Genomic DNA, 22436 nt, shown 5'->3' with positions numbered 1-22436 from the left:
CCTTGGCCAAGTATTAAAACTAATTAAGTTTATGTCTGTTATAGAAAGATGACTTAGATACGAGGATAACAAAGGGTTTTCTCCCACGTCTCACAGATATGTGAGAAAGCATCCTGGAAGAATTCAATCCCCCTAAATTGCAGGGTTTTGTTTTCCTTCTCAAAAGGCAAACTACAACCAAAATTGTGTAACTTAAAAGTTTCAAATTAATTTGGCTTTGTTCCACTAATAGTTGAAGTGGCGAGTCTGTTCATTTGCAAATGAGGAGAAGTCCTCTCATCTCCAGCTCTGAGGGGCTGACCAGAGATACTAAATCGCGTAACTTAAAAATTTCAAATTAATTTGGCTTCGTTCCACTAGTAGTTGAAATGGTGAGCCTGTTCATTTGCAAACAAGGGGAAGTCCTCTCATTTCCAGCTCTGAGGGACTGGCTGGAGATGCTGAAGTCTCATTGAAGTCCACACAATGGTTTTGCTTCACAAGGGTTCTCTCTTGGTCTCTGTGTAACATTAGAAATATCTACGGTAATTAATTTGGCTTAATTCTAATAATGGTTGAAATGGTGAACTGCTTAATTAACAGACCTTGGAAAGTTCTCTCAGCTCCATGTCTGAGACACTGGTTAGAGGTTCCTCATTGGCCCTGTCTCACAGGTCCAGCAACCTGGGTTCCCTCCTGCTGTCTGGTGTGCATGCATGTTCTCCCTCTGACTGTGTGGCTTTCCCTGTGTCCTCTGGTTTTTTCCCCACATCTCACAGATAATGTGGCTTGATCAATTAATTTGGCCAATGTAAATTGTTCTTGTTGTGTAGAAGAATTAGAATCTGGGGGTAATTTAAGAGAATGTAGGGAGAATTAATTAGGATGTGTAAGATTGATGGAGATCATCACAGACTCAATTGGGCTGAAGGGCTTGATTTTGTGCTGTGAACTTACATTGGCCAAATTCTTCAGTGCGACTGCTTAATGTTTTTTGTTCTTACTTTCACTTGTGAATAAGGTCATAAATTTGTGCGTTTAACTGGGAAATGGCCTTAAATCCCCGGTGGTAAATTGTTAGCATAATGATTGATAGGTTTTAATTGCCAAGTTTAAATCATTGCCTTGCCAGCATCTGTGGAACTGTTTGTGTTACCAGAGAGGTTAGAGAGTGCTTCCTATCACCCGCATCCTGGTGCTGTTTATGTATATTTGATCCTCTGGGTTCTGCCTGAAAGAATTTGACAATGCCTGGAGTCCTGTCTGTTTAAATCGGAACCTTTTTGTCTGTGTATGTTTTGATACAGAGGGGGGCTGGGTTGGGGTGCACCCACTAGGGAAGAGTTACGGAGAAGGAGGTTGTGAAATTTCAGCTCACCTGATTCTGAAGGGAGCCTGTCAGGAGAACAGAGCACTCCTGGATAGCTTGGAGGAGAGCAATCCGAGTGGGAGTTTTGTGAGTGAAGTTTTCAGTAACTTTAAGAAATCATTCCACAACGAGCACTTCAGACTGAAGCTGAAACTCTTTGGTTAGACCTACTAGAGATGATATTACAAGCAGCATGAAGTTTTTAGTACGATGTGCTTTCAGTTAACTCTTTGGCGCTAAGCTACCAGGTGGAACTGAAATGTCCTTCGTACGCTCCGCTAGTAGCCCTGCCAGTATGCTGCCCTGGCCCAGCCTGAACCATTACCCCTCAGTGCACAGGAGGAACCCTCAGAAATCAGATCCCAGCAGCAGGCTGTATTATTGTGAACAGTACAACGGAAGTCACAGCCTTTCAGAAGAGCATCTAACTCTGTATTCATTTACAAAACTGAATGAGGTGGGACTGTTTATTTAACATGAACTGATTTGTCTATTGTCTGTGTACAGTACTGTTTTTTCAGAGTGAAATGCTGTCTGTTTGTTTCTTAATGAGGTAATTTATTATTTGCAAGAGTTGTTCAATAACCATGTAGATTGGTCTTTCATCGCGTTGGTTAAGTTTTCTGAAGGAAGGAATAAAAAGCCAATTGGTTAGGAGTGCTTTATAATAGTCGACTGCTGCTGTTTAGAATCTTCCCCAGAGATTCCTGGAAGAATCTTCAAGAGGTGTGATTTGTAACTGTTGCTTTAATAAAAACTGCACACTGGGTAAATAAACAAATTCAGTACCATTATTTTGCGGTTTCAAGTACTAGGCAGTCAAAATTCTTGCAACAACGAAGGATCAACAGTTCAGCACTGTGCCCCAGACTAAACAAGAAATTGTATTAGACCATAGAATTCCTAAGAGTGTTGCTGTAACGTGGCTTATTTAGCGATAAATCACTGTGAAAATGCTTTTATTTGACTTGAAGAGGAAGTAATTTCAAAAAGAATTCTGACGCATAGTCTTGAGGATAATAGTTTACATTATATATCAAACGCTAAAGCTAAAAGAGGGACAGATTAGCTGAGGAGGAACATTGATATGAATTCAGCAATATTATTGGGACTGCTTAAAGGAAGAGAAGGTGTCACTTGCGACGCTGAGGTAATGGCTGTCAGATGGATGTGTCCTAAAGAAACTGGGGGAAGGAGGGAGGCACAGGACAGAACAACACATGCAAAAGTGTTATTGGAATTGGTTTATTGTTGTCACATGTACGATACAGTCTTACATACTGTTCATAAGGATGAAAATCATTACACTGGCCAACGAAGTAGACCAAGGTAAAATAAAATGGTAACAATGCTAAATAACAGTTTAAGGCATCATGGCAGCATGGAGGCTAGCGTAACACTATTACAGCACCATGGATCCGAGTTCACTTCCGCCACAGTCTGTAAGGAGTTTGCACGTTCTCCCCAGGACCACGTGGGTTTCCTCTGAGTGCTCCAGTTTCCTCCCACTTTCCAAAGACATATACAGTAGTTTAGTAGGTTAATTGTTGGTTAGATGGGTGTAATTGTGCGGTGTGGGTTTGTTGGGTCAAAAGGGCCTGTTCCTGTGCTGTATCTAAATAAAAGTGCAGAATAAAGGGTATAAACTACCGAGGAAGTGCATTGTAGGTAAACAAAGTGCAAGATGATAATGAGGTAGATTATGAAGTCGAGAGTCCATCTTATCATAGGAGAGCTCAGTTCAAGAGACTGATAACAGAATGTTGGAAGAACTCAGCAGATCAGACTGCATCTATGGAGGGAGATGAACAGTCACTGTTTCAAGTTAAGATTGGGAAGGAAGAAGGCAGAAAGCAGAATGAAATGATGGGAGGAGGGGGAGGAGCGCAAGCTGACAGGAATAACTTCTGTTCTGGTACAAAGGCCATTAAAACGTGAATGGAGACGTGTTACAATAACAATGCAAGAGTAGACACTTTCCCTCTGCTTCTGCGCTGCATATGGAATTTCCATTATCCAGGATAATACCTTTCCCAACCGTTAATGAGAGCAAATTACCACGGAAATGAAGATCCATAGCTTACTTCCCAGTCCTTGTGGAAAGCAGTTTAACCTTCAAGCTAGCAAATGGATTACTCCCATAGACAGACACAGATGCTGATGTATGAACCTGTTTAAAAAAAACATATTATTAGTTGGTGACTGTATTTTAATTTGCATTAACTTCTGGTATACAGCATGGTAAAAGTAATCGCTATTATTCTTCATACATGACTGGCAGAGGGACTATTGAAGGTTCATGTCCCTCTCTTGATTTAACATCTAGTTCGGTTGATATTTCAGTGGATTATAGTGGGAGTGATATTTCTTATTTTGTTTTTGGAATGTGATTTGCAGGCATGCTTATTGCTATCCTTAATTATTCGAGAGAAGTAGGGGGTCACCTTCTTGAACTGCTGAAGTCTTTCTGATGATGATATTTTCACTAAACTGTTGGTTAAGGTGTTCAGGATTTGAGTTGGCAGTAATGGAGAAATGCTGATTTATCAGAGGATTGTGTTAGTTGGAGGGGACCTCGCCAGTGGTGGTGCTCCCATGCATTGGCTGCTCTTGTCCTTGTTGGTAATGATCATGAGTTTAGAAATTGTTGTCAATGAAACCTTGGTAAGTCCTGAAGGGTACTTTGTAAATGCAGGGGACAGCTGTTTAAACAAGACTGCTGTTGTCATTAATATCTTTGTGCAACAATGATCTCCTTTGTGGTTCACTGTTAGATCTTGAGTTGTTTTAGTCATCTTTATTCTCTGGAGAGTAGGAGAACGAGGAGAGATTTGATAGAGGTATAAGAAGTTATGAGCGGCGTAAATAAGGCAAATGCAAGCAAGCTTCCCATTGAGGTTGGGTGAGATTAGAACTAGAAGTCATGGGTTAAAGGTGAAAGATAAACTGTTTAAGGGGGAAACTTCTTCACTCTGCGTGTTGAGAGTGTGTAACCAGCTGCCAACCGAAGTGATGGATTCAGGTTTGATTTCAACTTTTAAGAAAAGTTTGGATAAGTACATGGAAGGGATGAGTATGGAAGGCCGACTGCAGTGCACTGAATTTTTGTGCAGTATGTATGATGCTAGCATGGTACCACTGTGCAATTCAGTTACTGACCGTGTGCAATCTGTGCAGATTGTTGATAACATCTCCTCCTCGCTGACAATCAACACTGGTGCACCTCAGGGGTGTGTGTTTAGTCCACTGCTCTACTCTCTCTGTACCCATGACTGTGTGGCTAGGGATAGCTCAAATACCATGTATAAATTTGCTGATGATACAACTATTGTTGTTAGAATCTCAGTTGAAGACGAGGGGGCGTGCAGGAACGAGATATGCCAACTAGTGGAATGGTGTCACAGCAGCAACCTTGCACTCAACATCAGTAAGATGAAAGAGTTGATTGGAGATTTCAGGAAGGTTAAGACGAAGGATCACACACCAACCCTCATAGAGGGATCAGAAGTGGAGAGTGTGAACAGTTTCAAGTTCATGGGTGTCAAGATCTCTGAGGACCTAATCTGGTCCCAACATATCGATGCAGTTATAAAGAAGGCTAGCCAGCAGCTATACATCATTAGGAGTTTGAAGAGATTTGGCATGTCAACAAATACACTCAAAAACTTCTATAGATGTTTATAGATGTATATATAGACTTCTATAGAGAGCATTCTGACTGGCTGCATCACTGTCTGGTATGGGGGTGGGGGAGGGGTACTGCACAGGACTGAAAGAAGCTGCAGAGGGTTGTAAATTTGGTGGGCTCCATCTTGGGTACTAGCCTACAAAGTACCCAGGACATCTTCAAGGAGCGGTGTCTCAAAAGGGCAGCGTCCATTATTAAGGATCTCCAGCACCCAGGGCATGCCCTTTTCTTACTGTTACCATCAGGTAGGAGGTACAAAATCCTGAAGGCACACACTCAGCAATTCAGGAACAGCTTCTTCCCCTTTGCCACCCGTTTCCTAAATGGACATTGAACCCGTGAATAGTACCTCACTTTTTTAAATACATTATTTCTGTTCTTTTGCATGATTTTAATCTATTCAATATATGTATACTGTAAATTTATTTGTTTATTTTTTTCTTCTTCTATATTATGTATTGCATTGAACTGCTGCTGCTAAGTTAACAAATTTCATGTTGCATGCAGGTGATAATAAACCTGATTCTGAAAACGTCGACGTTTTGGCCCAACATCCTTCATCAGGAGTCCTGATGAAGTGTCTGGGTGTGAAACATCGATTGTTTATTCCCTCCCATAGCCTGATCTGTTGAGCTCCTTCCGCACATTGTGTGTGTTGCTCTGGATTTCCAGTATATGCAGTACCTCTTGTGTCACCAAATCATGGAACTGGCTGATGCTGCTGCTTTCCTGTCAGCTTGCGTGTAAATTTATTTATTTTATTTCAGTTGGCATTGCAGATTTCTCTTGTCACCTTGTGTCCTATCAACCACCCACGTTTTTCAGTCCTAAAATCTGCCATTTTCAGTTGGTTTCACTTGCTATTATGTCAGTCATTTATCTTCTCAAAATTTCCTTACTCTCCATAAAGCCAAAAAGAGTAAGTTACTGGCTTCCAACTGGGAAAAAAAAAACTCAACTATTAATCACACCCATTAGTAAAGCAACCCTTTGGACATTGAAAATGGCCTTAATGGAACAAAACCATAAGAAAATAAGACATCAATATCAGAGTTGCCTTCCCAGAGGAAACAATAAATTAAAATGCTTTTTTTAAATAAACATGTTCCTGTTTTATTGCTGCTTTTCATTTTGAAACATATTGGTACTTGGAAATGAAATGTCGTGTCCTTTTGTATTCAAAGTTACCCCGTCTGGTGCTGGCCGGTTCCTTGATGAAATGCTAGGATGATTGTCCCATTCAGCGAACTGTAGGAGTTGATAGTTAATTATTTTACAAGGAGACAGTTTTGTGCATACCCAAAGCCCATATTCTATGCCTGCTGAAAATCAATGGATATTTTAAAATATGTTGTTTGTCTTTTTCAGTGCCTGATAACTATGTGTTTTCTTTATGGAGTTCAACCATATCAATGCTTATCGGCATGTTTAATCCACAGACCTTTTTCTCTGTTTGTCAAAATAACAGCATCTCTCGCCCATAAAAGATAGAGGAGGTTTGATAGATATCAGGATAGACACAGTGATGATTTGTTTGACACACGGCAGCCTCGCTAATCCTATTCATGTTTTTCTGTGCTAGTTGTTTTATTTTTTATGTTCAACAGACATGCTGGTCCACCAGAATTATTCACGCAATCAAATCTGTGTTTGGAAGCATAATCAGAGCACTGAACCAAGAGTTCTTCATGTTGCACGGTAGCTGAACTGGAAATTGATTAATATAAAGACTGTGCCAATTGCATCAGCAATACTGATGAGCAGACATAAAATCAAAGTTGTACCAGCAATGAGGGATTGCACAGCAGCTTCCAAATCTGAACTGATATTAAGTCTGTATAAGAAGTCTCTCTCCATGTTCTAAAGGCACGCACCCCCATCATTTTCAAGGGCAAGATAAGAACAATGCCTACGTGGTTTTGAATCCACTTGCTGTAGAAGTCACGTCTGAATTTTTGTAAATCAGACCTCAAATTTGTTGTGTTCACGCAAATTGTGTTTTCTCCGCACATGTGGCTACCTTCAGGATGTGCATAAATCATGTTGGAACAGTGTGCAACCTGTCTTGGACTGTAGATAATGTACTACCTTGAAGAAGGATATTTAGCTCATTGAGCCTGTGCTAGTCAGAAAACATTGTTGCACACTAGAGAAATGAGGCAGCACAGCAGTGTAGCAGTTAGCATGATGCTTTATAGCGCCTGCCACACAGGTTCAGTTCCCACCTCTGCCTGCAAGGAGTTTGTACGCTCTTCCTATGATTGCATGGGTTTCATCAGAAAGCTCTGGTTTCCTTTCACCTTCCAAAGACAGGTTAGTTGGTGTCGTGGGTGTAATTGGGTGGCGCAGGCTGGAAGGCCTGTTACTGTGCTGTATCTCTACATAAATAAAATACCTTTACAGCCATTGATTTCCAAACCCTACCACTCTCTGGATGAAAGAAGCATATTCCTATCTTCCCTCTCATCCTTCTACCACTTACTTTGAAGGGCCCTAGTTTATAACTTCTCAGCTGAGAGAAATAGGTCACTCTTCTTTACTCAGTCTAGGCATTATATCTGCTAAATGGACTTTGTCAGAAATCATGTAGACTAGAATACTGCCCTCCGTGACTTACTCAAAAAAATCATTCCAGGCAGTGATGATATAAAGTGTAGAATGGGATGGAAAGTTGCCTTGTTTCTCACAATCAAAGTTTCAACGTTTCAAAGCATATTTATTCTCAAAGAATGTATAAATTATACAACCCTGAGATTTGTTAACTTACAGGCAGCCACGAAGCAAGAAACCGGAAAGAACCCGATAAAATAAAATAAAACCAACACCCGGTGCTCAGAGAAAGGGGGAAAAAAAACACAAATCATGCAAACGATAAAAGCCAGCAACAACATTCTGAACCAAAATGAGCCCTAAAATCCAAACCCTAGAGCAACGCGGAGTTGGCCTGAAGCCTTGGTTTCAGTCAGCGGGCACGGAGCGCAGCAGCCGGGATAGTCTTCGTAGCCTCAGCGCCGTGGATTGAAAAGATCAAAAGCTGATCACTTTTAGAATGTTCAAGTTCTCATTTTATGAATTGATAGTTCTCCAGTTGTCGTGTTGATACATTCTAAAAATGCAGATGTGTATCTTAAAGAAATTAAATTTAAATATAGCTCTGGCATGGAGACAGTATTGTTGGGTGGATCAAAATTGAAAACAGTTGATAAAGAATTAACACTAATCAGATAATGGTTATAAAACAATTGTTGAATTACGAATTGAAAACGACATGTGGGTCTTAGTCTGTCATTTTCTCATATAATTCTGAATCTTGCAGATTAATACAGGATCTCTGACCTGAGGCATTCTGCTTCCCTCGCCACAGATGCTGCCTGCCTTGTTGATAGTTTACAGTATTTTCTTCTTTTATTTCAGATCTCACTGAGTATAATGGCTTAGCCAAGCAGAGGAGAGCGTTCTGTGATGTGGCACTAAACGTATTAAAAGATCTCTGTTAAAGAATTTTAGAATGTGAGATCGTGCATCCAGCCCTGTACTGCTTATGACATCTGGCCTCTCTCTCAATCAGCCTCAGGCACTGGATGAGTCACATCAAATCGTGTTTATTATCATGTGCACGAGTACTGTGAGGTTCAGAAACACTGATATGAGATAATTCATCCAATCCCATACCTTGTACTATTTGTAGCACTTGGCCCCTCCCTCATTCAGTGTCAAATACTGGATAAGTTTGCAAATCTTGCTCGTGAATACTCTACCTTCCTCGAAATTGTTATCTTCCATTCGAAGTGTGCTAAAGGAGAAGTCAAGACTGGGAGCAGACCTTTGTCTTTGGAGAAGAAATATAGAGTTTTAGAGCACAGAAACAGGCACTTTGACCCATCTAGTCCATGCCAACATAATCTTCTGCGTAGTCCCACCTGGACCAAATCTCTCCAACCCCCTTCCATCTATGTACCTATCCAAACTTAAGTATTACAAATGAACCTGCATTTACCACTTCCACTGATAACTCATTCCACACTCACCCCACCCTCTTTGAGTGAAGGCGGCTGATGATTAGAGCTTGTCTGAGGCCCGAAGGAATGTGAATGTACCTAAGACTGGAAGCTTAGGGTCACAACTTGGAGGTTTTGGTAAAGGTTGGCATCCATATTTTAATTGTGGAATCAGAAGCATTGAAGATAACCTGCCAATGTATTTATTGAGAGGACTTTTGCAAAGTACATTGAATGATAAATCCATTGAGAGTATATTCTATTCAATTAATGGATCACTAGCCTTTACTTTAGGAACAAATTTAGGAAAAGGCAGCGTCCATCATTAAGGACAGCTACCACCCAGGACATGTCCTCATTGTTTCTGTCAGGAAGGAGGTACAGGAGCCTAAAGGCACCCACTCAGCGATTCAGGAACAGCTTCTTCCCCTCTGCCATCCGATTTCTAAATGGGCATTGAACCCCTGAACACGACCACACTACTTTTTTTAAAAAAAATTTCTGTTTTTTATTGCACTACTTATTTTAACTTAACTATTTAATAGACGCATTTATATATATATTTTTTACTGTAATTCAGTTTTTTCCCTCTACTTTATTTATCATGTATTTTGTTATATACTGCTGCCTTAAAGTTTACAAATGTCACGACATATGCCAGTGATATTAAACTGATGCTGAATCTGAGCCAGAGTTGTCTCCCACACCCTTCCCTCCACGAGATCTCTCTAAACAGAGTGTACAACATAAGTCTAGAAAATGCCGAGTTTTATTGTTCCATGTCCCCCCTCTAAAAATGTGTCTATTCCGGAGAAGGTGTAAGGAAGATGGGAGATAATACTGGTGTGGAATTGCATCAGCCAAATTCGGAGTTTTGTTTGATCTGGCCTTACAGTCTTTACAATCATTGTGATGTTATCTGGACCTGCACGTTTGAAGTGAAGGATGTCTCAGATTTTCTCAGCTTGTCTGCGACCACCTAGGGTGGCAGATTGTTGATAACTGTGCTGTTCCATTCTCTTTGTTTCAGTTGCAGGCTGGTCCAAAATATTCAAAGAGAATTCCTGTGGGCACTTAAATATTCCACTCTGGGCTGTCAAAACTGTCAGAAGCAAGAATATTTCTAATTTTTTTCCTGACATTTGAAACATTCAGGAGCTATTAAAAGCTCTTAAAACTATTCAAATAGTAAAAAAGCTTCAAACTGTATTTTAAAAAAAATATTTATATATGAAAATTACAAACACTTAATGTAATCCCACCCAGCCATTCTCCTCAGTTGAAGTCAATAGAAATCTTCTCCAGCAGGTCTGACCCAACACTTGTTCCAGTGGATTCACCACTGTAAGAGGTGATGAATCTATGAAACGTTGCACACTCTTGTTGAACTTCACTGTCAGATTAAATTTGTGAAAAATAGAAGGAATTTAGAAATCACGATTTTCATGGAAAGCTGGAAATTGCCGTCAGTTCCTTGTGTAACTGCAGATATTCCCCCTGGGCCAATGTTTCTTTCTGGCACCAATAAACACACTGTTTTCACAGAACCCTACGTTAAAATATTTAATTTTGTCACGTGCTCCCTGTGAAGGTGAACATTTATGGGTGGCGTAGTAGTGTAGGGGTTAATGTTATGCTTTACAGCGCCAGCGATTGGAAGATTGGCATTTAATTCCTGCTGTTGTGTGTAAAGAGTTTGTACATTCTTCCTATGCCTGCTTGGTTACCTCCCGGTACTCCACTTCCCTCCCATGTTGTCCAAAAAGATGTAGAGGTTAGGGTTAGTAGGTTGTGAGCATGCTATGTTGGCATCGGAAACACGGCGAGACCTGCAGCCTACCCCGTGTTGATCTTTGACGTAAAAGCAATGCAATTTCACTGTCTGTTCCGATGTTTGGATGTAAATGTGACAAAGAAAGCTAATCTTTAAAAATCTTTAACCTATTCAGAGCAGAATAGCAACTGGAGAGCTAAGTTAGCACTGGTTTTCATTGTGTGGGAGGTCTCATAATCTCCCCATATTGCACAATTCAGACTAATTTGGTGACACATTGTTTTGATTCAGTAAGATTACTGCATTGTCATGCAAAATAATTATATTATTTTATCACAACCAATAAGGAAAACAAGTTGGAATATTAAAAACACGAGTGTTTGTAGATGCTGGAAGTCCAAAGCAACACACAAAAAACGCTGGAGAAATTGGTCAGGCAGTATCTATAGAAATGAATAAACAATCGAAGTTTCAGGCCAAGACCCTTCTTCAGGACTGGAAAGGAAGGAGGAAGACACCAGAATAAAAAGACGGGGGGGGGGGGCAGGGAAGGAGGATAGTATTAATTTTATTTGTCATGTGCACATTGAAAAAGACAGTGAAATGTACCTTGGTAGTGGGATCCTGTTGAAGGTGACGGAAGTTACGGAGAAGATCCCACTACCAAGCTCATCTTTCCCTCCCCCCCCTTTCTGCTTTCCGCAGGGATCACTCCCTACGCGACTCCCTCGTCCACTCGTCCCCCCCCCCATCCCTTCCCACCGATTTCCCTCCTGGCACTTATCCTTGTAAGCAGAACAAGTGCTACACCTGCCCTTACACTTCCTCCCTCACCACCATTCAGGGCCCCAGACAGTCCTTCACCTGTGAGTCGGCTGGTGTGGTATACTGCATCTGGTGCTCCCGGTGTGGCCTTTTATATATTGGTGAGACCCGACGCAGACTGGGAGACCGTTTCGCTGAACACCTACGCTCTGTCCACCAGAGAAAGCAGGACCTCCCAGTGGCCACACATTTTAATTCCACGTCCCATTCCCATTCTGATATGTCAGTCCATGGCCTCCTCTATTGTCAAAATGAATCCAAACTCAGGTTGGAGGAACAACACCTTATATACCGGCTGGGTAGCCAACCTGATGGCATGAACATTGACTTCTCTAACTTCCGTTAATGCCCCTCCTCCCCTTCTTACCCCATCCCTGATATATTTAGTTTTTTTTCTCTCTGCCCATCACTCTGCCTGTTCTCCATCTCCCTCTGGTGCTCCCCTCCCCCTTACTTTCTCCCGAGGCCTCCCGTCCCATGATCCTTTCCCTTCTCCAGCTCTGTATCACTTTCGCCAATCACCTTTCCAGCTGTTAGCTTCATCCCACCCCCTCCGGTCTTCTCCTATCATTTCGCATTTCCCCCTCCCCCCACTACTTTCAGATCTCTTAGTATCTTTCCCTTCAGTTAGTCCTGACGAAGGGTCTTGGCCCGAAACGTCGACAGTGCTTCTCTTTATAGATGCTGCCTGGCCTGCTGTGTTCCACCAGCATTTTGTGTGTGTTGTTTGAATTTCCAGCATCTGCAGATTTCCTCATGTTTGCTATGTAACATGTTAATGCCTGTTCTGTTACTGGGTGAGCTGAGTTTTAGAGAGTAGCTGTAATCTACAGAGGAATTATAAAACTTCACTGACATGTGCCAATTGCAAAGCAGCAGTTGAATTAAAGGGAAAACGGAACTAATACCTGGCAATGTTAAATCATTTTCCTGAATTAAAGTTCACACTTGTTTTATTTGAACTTGGATCTCTCAGTTTGATTATCTTCCAGCTTTCATTTTATCTATTAAATTCAAAGTAAATTTATTACTGAAGTACATATCCTGTACAGTATGTCACCATACACTAACCTGAGGTTCATTTCCTTGCGGACCTCCACAGTAAGTGCAAAGAAGTACAATGGAATCAATGAAAAACTACACATGAAGATGAAAAAGATGACATTGTGCAAATACGAAAAGAAAAAAAACTAATAAATAATATTGAGAACTTGAGTTGTAGAGTCTTTGAAACTGAGTGCATAGATTGTGGAATCAGTTTTGTGTTGAAGTAAGTGAAACTATCTACTCTGGTTCAAGAACCTTATGTTTGAGGGGTAATAACTATTCCTGAACCTGGTGGTGTGGGACCTTCTTCCTAACTGCAGCAGTGAGGAGAAAGCATGGCCTAGATGGTGGGGTCCTTCATGATGGATGTTCTGATTGTGCCCCCTGTAGGTGTGCTTAATGGTTGGATGGGCTTTTCCTATGATGGACTAGGCTGTATCCATTCATTAACTTTTGTCGGCTTTTCCATTCAAGGGCATTGGCTTTTCCAGACTAGACCATCATTAAACCAGTCAGGATATGCTCCTGTGAGTCTGTAGAGGTCATATACTGTATTCAATGCTCAGTATGGCTTCTTGTGTATCGGTGAAACCCGACGTAGATTGAGACACCGCTTTGCCAAGCATCTACGCTCCATCTGCCAGAGCAAGCGGGATCTCCCAGTGGCCACCCATTTTAATTCCACTTCCCATTACTTTTCCAAAATGTCCATCCGTGGGCACCTCCACTGTCGGGTTAAGGCTACACTTCAGTTGGAGGAACAACACCTTATATTCCGTTTGGGTAGCCTCCAACCTGATGGCATGAACATCGATTTCTCAAACTTCCAGTAATGCCTTAATGCCTTCCCCCCCCCCCCCCCCCCAACCTTCACCATTTCCCATCCCTTTGTCCCTCTCTCATGTTATCTCCTTGCCTGCCCATTGCCTCCCTTCAGTGCTCCTCCCCCTGCCTTCTTTCTCCCCTGGCCTTCTGTCTCTTTCACCAATCAACTTCCTAGCTCTTTGTTTCATCCCTCCCTCTCCAAGTTTCACCTATCGCCAGGCATTTCTCTCCCCCCTCCCCCCCGCACCTTTCAGATCTACTCCTTGGCTATGTTTCTCCAGTTGTCCCAAAGAATTTCGGCCCGAAACATCAACTGTACATTTTTTTCCATAGCTGCTGCCCGGCCTGCTGAGTTCTTCCAGCATTTTGTGTGTGTTGCTCAGATTTCCAGCATCTGCAGACTTCCTCTTGTTTAGGATATGCTCCACTGTGTTTGTCAAAATATTTACAAAATTGGAAAAATGCAATTAAAGTAATAATTATAGATCCTAAATATCAAGTGATGTTTTGAAAATGATATCTGGTCTGTGCCATTTCAGTTTCTAGACATGGATTAGTGTTTTAACAATTTAAAAAAGACAGTTAAATTCCCTTGATTTCAAGTTAAGGATGACTATCTTTTTATTCAGTCAGGCAGTGTGTCTTTTAATGAACAGACAGAGGAATCTCTGCTGTGTTTATGAATCATGTAATTCCCATGTTAGTGGTTGGTATTCATTCCATGCACGTGGATAATCACTAAGAACAGGAAACATCAAGCGAGTCACCTGATGGTCTTCAGCCATCTGATTGAAAAGATGGTGTGCAGATTTTCTGATTCTATTAAATAACGAGGCATTGAATTATTGAACCCATAATTTGCACAGTATTTAAGTGCAAATATTGAATTCATTGGAACAGAGCTGGAGAATGGTCTATGCACCATCATTCAGTTTGCCCTGATTTATCAGACATTGTTTGCGCTTTTTCCACACAGGCTCACCTTGTGGCAGCCTTTGAGCAAAGCTTAGCAAATATGACGGGAAGGTTGCAGAGCTTGACGATGACGGCTGAACAGAAGGTGAGTAGTTTCCATTTGCTTTGTTACTAATGCTGCTCTATATTGGGCTACGCTGAGAAGTGTATGGTCCTGGAATGGTTACAGTAATGGACAGGGCTGAATGATTACTCTGGAGCCATGAGTTTGACTCTCAGCATGGTAGCTAGGCTGTGTAGATTCAAGTAGTAAAAAGTAATAAGGCTATTATCAGTAGAAGGAAGCATAAAACTACTAACACAACGGGTGACACAGAAGTGTAGTGGCTAGCATAAAGCCTTACAGAACCAGCGACTCAGGTTCAATTCCCACCGCTCTCTGTAAGGACTTTGTACGTTCTCCCCGTGACTGCATAGGTTTCCTCTCTCAGTCGTACCAGCTGGTAGGTTAATTGGGCAAACTAAATTGTCTCGTCATTAGGCTAGGGTTAAATTGGGGGTTGCAGGGCGACGCAGCTCGAAGGGCCTACTACTCTGTGCTATATCTCAATAAATAAGTGCTGGAGGAACTCAGCAGGTCAGGCAGCATCAATGGAGAGAAACAAACAACAGTTTGGACTGAGAAACAAATAGAAAGCTATAACGAGCCATGTGAATAATTAATTTCCTGAAGGGAAGGAAATCTGCTCTCCTTATCCAGCTTGACTTACATGAGACTCCAGTCCTATCAACCTGGTTAGTTTTTAATTTGTTCCGCAGTTCAGGAGCAATCAGTGATGCACAGTAAATGGCAGCGTTTTCTGAGATGTCCCGTAATCCCTGAACAAGTGCATAAAAAGCTTTGGTCAGCTTTTGGGCAAAAGGGAGGTTGTTGGAACAAGTAAATCAAGATTACACTGGGAAATGATGGAACTTTCAGAAGATAAAAAGAATTTTCTTTTTTGTTGTCCTGTAGATGTTTATTTGTTGATAAGCAGCATTTTAGTATTTGCCAACAAATACACACAAAATGCTAGAGGAACTCAGCAGGCCAGGCAGCATCTATAGAAAAGAGTAAACAGTTGATGTTTCAGGCCAAGACCCTTCGTCATGGGTCCTGCTGAAGGCTCAGCCTGAAACGTCGACTGTACTCTTTTCCATAGATGCTGCCTAGACTGCTGAGTTGCTCCAGCATTTTGTAGGTGTGTTGCTCGGGTTTCCAGCAGCTGCAGATTTTCTCTCGTTTTTAATATTTGCCATTTGTTTTTATAATATTTAGGATTCTGAACTTAATGAATTGCGAAAGACCATTGAACTGCTCAAGAAGCAAAATGCTGCAGCCCAGGCAGCTATAAACGGAGTCATCAACACACCTGAACTCTCCTGTAAAGGTAGAGTTTCTCAAACATGTTTCTCATATCTGCAACTGCTATTCTTATCATAATTATTTTTGAGTCACTTATTCAATTACATTTTTATTCCTAAACATAGATAAGAACTAATGAAGGCATTAGCTGACTAATACTGGCTAAATGATAGTTCTCCTGTGTTATGTTTTAGGGTGAGGCCTCTTTCTTTGGTTTAATGCACAACTGAAAATTATTGTCACTCACAATATGTCACTCAGAAGCTCTGTGCTTTTCTTCAATATTAGCTTCCAATGATATTTGCACATGAAGGCATTTGTTGGGTTTGCTATCACTAACTCGAAATAACATGTATCTCCTTTTTAAATGTCTGGTCCCTCCATGTCTTAGAGATATAACCTAAGGTTTCCTTTTGCAGAAAGCAGCTTGTCCATGAACCTCAACTTACAAATACCTTGGTGTCATACAAGTTCAAAGTAAAATTTATTATCAGAGTACATGCATGTCACCACATACAACTCTGAGATTCTTTTTCCTGTGGGCTTACTCTGCAAATCTATAGAATAGTAACTGTAAACAGGATCAATGAAAGAGCAAGAGGAAAGAAGACAACAAACTTCTGAAATGCAAACATAAGGAAATAGCAATAAATAATGAGAGCATGAAATAACAAGATAAGGAGAGATAAAGGGACTTGTTAAAAATTAACTCAAAATTACATCTCAGTCAACAACAATTGTGTCGACCTGCACCAGAAGGCACCTCAGAGATGCATCCTTACTGTCATATCTGTGTGGCTCGGTACAGCTTAAATAGCATCTATATATTTGCCAGCTGTGGTTGGCAGAATCTCAGAAGGTAATGAGGAGGCACAGAGGAGTGAGATACACACAAAATGCTAGAGGAATTCAGCAGACCAGGCAGCTCTATGGAAAAGAGTAAACAGTCAACATTTCGGGCGGAGACCCTTCTTCAGGACCTGATGACCTGGTGTCCTAAGGAAGGGTGATGGCTTGAAGGGTATTTACTCTTTTCCATAGATACTGCCTATGTGTGTTGTTTAGATTTCCAACATCTGCAGATTTTCTCAAGGACTGAGATAGTTAGGCTGGTTGGGTGGTGCCGACAATAACCATATAGTCAACTTCTGCAAGACCAAGGAATTGATGGTGGATTTCAGGAAGGGGGAGTGAAGAGAACATGCACCAGTCCCTATTGAGGGGTCAGCAACAGGAAGGGTGAGAAGCTTCAAGTTCCTGGGCATCAACATCTCAGAGGATCCATCCTGGGACAACACATCGATACAATCACAAAGAAGGCACATCAGCAGCTAAACCTCATTAGGAGTTTGAGGAGATTTGGTATATTACCAAATATACCAATTGGTATATTATCTAGAAAATTTGTGTAGGTGATCTATAGTGGAGAGGATTCTGACTGGTTGCATCACCATTGGTGAGACCCCAAGACGCAGGATCGAAAGGGACAACAGAGCTTGTGGATTCAACCAGCTCCATCACGGGCACAACCTCCCCATCATAAAGGACATCTTGAAAAGGCGGTGCCTCAAAATGGCGGCATCCATCATTAGGAACACTCACCATCCCAGACATGCCCTCTTCTTATTGCTACAGTCAGAGAGGAGGCCTGAAGAACCACACTCAACATTTTTGAAACAACTTATTCCCCTCTGCCATCAGATTTTTGAACACTTCATAAACATTACCTCATTATTCTTTTACTGCACTATTTATTTATTTGTGTTTTGTAACTTCTTATAATTCTTGCACTTTACTGCTGCCACAAAATAACGCTTTTCACGACATTATGTCAGTGATAATAAACCTGATTCTGCTTCAAAGCAATTACGTGGAGCAAGTTCTAATGTCACTGCAACTTCTTCACAGCAGGAAATGGTTCGACACAGTCAGCAGACCTAAGAATCCGTCGCCAGCATTCATCGGATAGTGTGTCCAGCATTAACAGTGCCACCAGTCATTCCAGTGTGGGCAGCAGTGCAGAGGTCGACTCCAAGAAAAAGAAGAAGAAGAACTGGGTAAATTTAAGCATCTTAAGTTTTATGTTTAAGCCAGGTTTCAGCCCATAGTGCTCTGCATGTGCTTTGGGGCGGGACTGAAAATTGGAAGTATCTTGAATTCATATCTAAGACAAAATGACCCCAGAGTGTAACATAAAAGTTATTATAATTGTGACGTTCAACTAAAAGTTATGATTTTGTTGGTTCGTAATTGAAAGTTGTTACATTTTCCATTCAGATTGTGCTGCAGGAGGGATTTTCCTCAGTGTCTTATTTTTCAGTCAGGATAAAAACGGCTTTCTCACTTGGTGCCACGTTAGTGGCATTAAGCTGTCTTGTTCTTGACTACTGATTGATGAACTGAGACAGAGGCATGATTAGTGAAAGGGAGAAGACCAGTTATTATATGTGTGGGGCATTGCCGTTTTCAGGCATGATGGATCCTGATTGCCTTCATTGAAGCTGAATCACCATGATCTGCTGAAAATTGTGTAATGCTAACTGATTGTGAACTGCAAAATAATCCATAGTTCCCTGCACCTACATGGCTGGCTTGTGAATGCATTTTGCTCATTGAGTTTGTGAATTGCTATGGGCTGTTAAACTATTTTAATTTGATTTCAAAGCAGAAAATGTTGGAAAGAATCATGAGGTCAGATATCATTCTAGAGAAAGCGAAACAGAGTTAATGTTTCCGATTGAAAACCATGTGAAAGTTGAAAGTCTGAGGTTAAGAGTTCTTGTCCAGAAACTTTCAAAGAGATGATGTCTGCACTGTGAAGTGTTTCAAACATTTTCTACTTTATGTAAGATTTCCAGCATGTTCTACTTTTTGATTATCACTTTGCTTTGCTCATTGCAGTAATTCTATGTGATTTATCCCCATATTGGTCAAAAAAGTTGTGGCTTTAATTTTCAACCTTTTGAGTGTATCGGGTTCCCCACCCTTGGAGAGATGTGTTTGTGTTCTGATTTTGCAGCACCTTATTCTGGTTATCAGTGGGGGTTGGCCTGTGTGTGCTTTTGCTTCACATGTGTAACGGACCCTACTCAATTCAGTAATGGGTAGAAATTCTGCATGTAAGAGAGTTTATGGTAAAGTGGCCAGTTGTACACAAAGTAGAAGATAATGCGCAAGAATCCATTCTGGCTGTACAATTAGCAGTTAAATTGAGTGCTCATCCCTTATTATCTATAAACAACTCCCTTTTGCATTTAGAGACCTTTGTAGAACTTTGTCCCAAGTCCTGATTATATCTTAGCTATTTAGTCTGCAGCTGAAACTTCAAATTGCAGATGTGACTTCAGCTCTTTGACTCAAATCATATTTCAAAAGTAGTTTAGCTGTAAGAAAAGATACATTGTGGTCTGTCTGACCTGTTTAGGGCAGGTCAGGCCTGTGTGTAAACAAACGCTTTCAATAACTAACATATAACTTATAGTTGTCAGTAACATTACTTTGATGTTTGTAATTTAAGAATCATTCTAATCTTCTGGAAGAGTAGCTCTGACCAATTGAAATAATGGTCAAGATCCATGATTTTATTTCAAATAGCAAATCACATATTCATTTTGCTTCCCATACAATTGGTTTACAACTGAGAGCTGCCCTTTCATCTTTACTGTGAAGAAATGCCAAAAATAAAAGATCTCAAATTTTCACAGCAGCGTGGAAATCCGATCTTCTACTGGTCTGGCTTGCTTTATCGTGAAGAGCCACCCTTACCATTGGCATTTCTTTACCAAATACTCTTACTTCGTTCAAAATTAAAATCAGTTTGTTGTTTTCTCTTCTCTCTCCTCGTGCTTGCACATTCACGGCAGGTATATGAGGTAAGTATAACCTCGTGCTTCCACATCACCTTAAACCTAATTTGGCACAATATACCCTTGTCATCAACACATAAATCAGGAAACAGTTAAATAGAAAGGGTTCACTCGTCCGTCTCGTGATCCTATTCTACTTTGCTGTGGAGCATGTCTTAATTATAATGTGATGATTTCACACAAGTATTTGCATTTGTTGCTTTGGAAATATTAAGGGAGTTGCAATGCCCCTTGGGACGCAATATATTTCTTATCCCAGCTGCAATGTAGTGTTATGGTGAGATACCGGAGCAAGGAGTTATTTCTTGTCAAGCAAGAAACCAGAAAGAAGAATTGGCAGTCAGGTACTCTTGAAAAGGGAGGAAGTAGATTTCCATTGGCATTGTAGCTGGCTCTCTTGTTGGCATCCAGGGGTCCAGTTAACATGAAGTGCATTAAATGATGGGAACGAAGCTGAAAGTGGGCTTCTGGCTGTTGCTGCAAAGAATTTCCTAGCACCCGATGACTTGGTGAAGCATGGGATATATCATTGGTTGAAAACCTACTAGTTTAAATCCTCACAGCATTTTATAATAATAGTAATAATAATAAGCAATAAATGTTTTGTCCCTCTGTTAAGGATCATAAAATCAGTGAAATGGTAGTTCTTATAAAGAGGAAGCTACTTGGAGAGGGAGCAGAGGTACGCTGTTGCGCTAGTGGTTGGCTGCAAGGTGTTCTGTTATATCTACATTTTGGGATGAACCATCGGACTGAAGAGGTGCATGGCGCGTGAACTGATCCCTGGGGACAAGTAGAATGTCCATGGATAATGGGGGATGAGAGAAATGTCCATGCATTGTCTTCGTTACAGCTCTGAATTACCAGCCTCTGAACTGTGAATTCCCTCAGCCTTCTCAATGTTTATGTTTGCCAATATGTGGCATTAGGAGAAGCACAACTCCTGTGAGATGAATCCACATTCATTCTGTTGGATGATGGAGCTTATGCATAACTGCAAAATTGTTCCATTCAAGGGTCTCAGAAGTAAGTTATTAAGATCTAGTTTGCCTCTTAGGAGTTGTGAACAATGTGTCAACTTTCCACACTATCTTCTCTGAATAACCCCCATGTGTAGGCAGTTCATGTTCCTATTTATTCCAATGTTGAATTATCAGTTCTACTTGTCTTTTGGGTTTTGTTGTACTGTGTTCCTTGTTGTGATGTCCTTTTGTGGCTGGCTGGCAAATCGTGCAATTAATGGGATCTAACTCTGTGAGAATGATTTAATTTGACAAAAAATTGTACAAGTGCACTTTAGCAATGTTTGGGTCAACATCAGAAAAAAGGCATATTGTGCTGTGTTGTGTAAAATAGCTTTGAAGGATGCTGTTTGCTGCTTGATGTACTTCAGTAATGGAACAACTGAGTGACATACTAAATATTATTATTTCCTATCTGGTTATAGATTTCAAATGGGATGAACCAAAATATTCCTGGAAGGAAATTCTTTCTGTAATAATCTGTTTTATGAACTTCATGTTCATAAGTAATATTTCACATGCAATTTTAACCAAGGACAATCACATTAAAGACATTATCACTTTTAATGTTGCATCATGCCTGGTTTGAAATCCTCACAGCTAGTCAGGGCAAATTGGCATCTGTAATTTCTGCAGGGGTTCCTGCCACAAACGCAGTGGAGAATGTCTTGGATCCACTTTTTCCTGAATTTCCGATGATCATCCTTCAATGTCAAAGCTAAGCATTTGCTATCAGGGTGGAATTCTAGCTGTGCATGATGTCATGGACTGTGAGAAGCTACGGTGCTACTCCGGGTATGAGCAAGGAAAGCTCTAATCCAGTTTTGTTGAAAAATTTAACCCTTCTTGGTTTGGCTTAACACGTTATACAGTTGTATCAGCATGATCTATGCCACTTCCAAAAATTTCATTTCATTTTCTTCATTTGAATGAATTTCAGAGGCTAAGTGCATTGTAGTGATACAACTGTATAGTGTACTGGAACCTATACTGGGGTGTATTTTCTTAACATGTTTCCAATTAACCATTGATTCATTGAACTGAGAACTCTGAATCAATTTGAGATGTTCAAGGACTTTAGGATTTTTATTTGAAGAATGTGGATTTAATTTAGAGACATGTTTATTGACTTTAACAGCTCATGTAATTATTTGTGTTATTTAGTTGAGAAGCTCCTTCAAGCAAGCTTTTGGCAAAAAGAAGTCTCCAAAGTCTGCTTCATCTCATTCGGACATTGAGGAAATGAACACACCCGATTCGTCCTTGCCATCCTCTCCAAAGTTTCCTCATAACGGATCAACTCCATCCACCCCGGTGATGAGAACATCGCACTCCAATTCGCTGTATGTAGATGTTTTATTTACAACCGAAAGATAAACTTGATGCAGTTAGGTTCATGCGTAATGAATGGAAAATGCCCATGGTTAGTTGGAATGTGTGTAAATGACAGACAAAGGTTAAATGTGAGAGGACCGAAGCTGCTGCGTGAGTTGTCTGTTTCTCCAGTATTTTCCTATGCTGGATTCTTACCAAAAGACAAAACATTGAAATCCATGAAGAGGTTTGAAATGATTGCACCTACCCAATAACTTCTCACAGTACTTCCCAGAAAAGCTTGGTGGATTTAGGTGTACGTGAATTTTTAATGTTGTGGTAAGCCATAGTTCTTAAGGGGACATGAGGAGAATTTTTTCCACACAGAGGGTGATGGGTATGCAGAGGA

At 40.8% G+C, this 22436-nt stretch overlaps 1 protein-coding gene across 6 annotated transcripts in view; it reads left to right on the top strand.

Annotated features, from left to right (window-relative positions):
- Positions 1–22436, top strand: part of nav2a (neuron navigator 2a) — a 982776-nt gene that overhangs the window by 928027 nt on the left and 32313 nt on the right. For 5 of the 6 annotated variants that reach the window (XM_073049760.1, XM_073049759.1, XM_073049762.1 and 2 more), the window contains 4 exons: positions 14482–14565; positions 15739–15850; positions 17734–17882; positions 21878–22056. In XM_073049760.1, coding sequence (XP_072905861.1) covers positions 14482–14565; positions 15739–15850; positions 17734–17882; positions 21878–22056 — 524 coding nt within the window. The remainder of the gene's footprint in view (positions 1–14481; positions 14566–15738; positions 15851–17733; positions 17883–21877; positions 22057–22436) is intronic. The other variant, XM_073049758.1, reaches the window with a different exon arrangement.

This window comes from Hemitrygon akajei, chromosome 6 (genome assembly GCF_048418815.1).
Source record: "Hemitrygon akajei chromosome 6, sHemAka1.3, whole genome shotgun sequence".
Classification (NCBI taxonomy): domain Eukaryota; kingdom Metazoa; phylum Chordata; class Chondrichthyes; order Myliobatiformes; family Dasyatidae; genus Hemitrygon; species Hemitrygon akajei.
The sequence above is the reverse complement of the archived record's forward strand: the minus strand, read 5'-3'. Positions and strand labels throughout refer to the sequence as shown.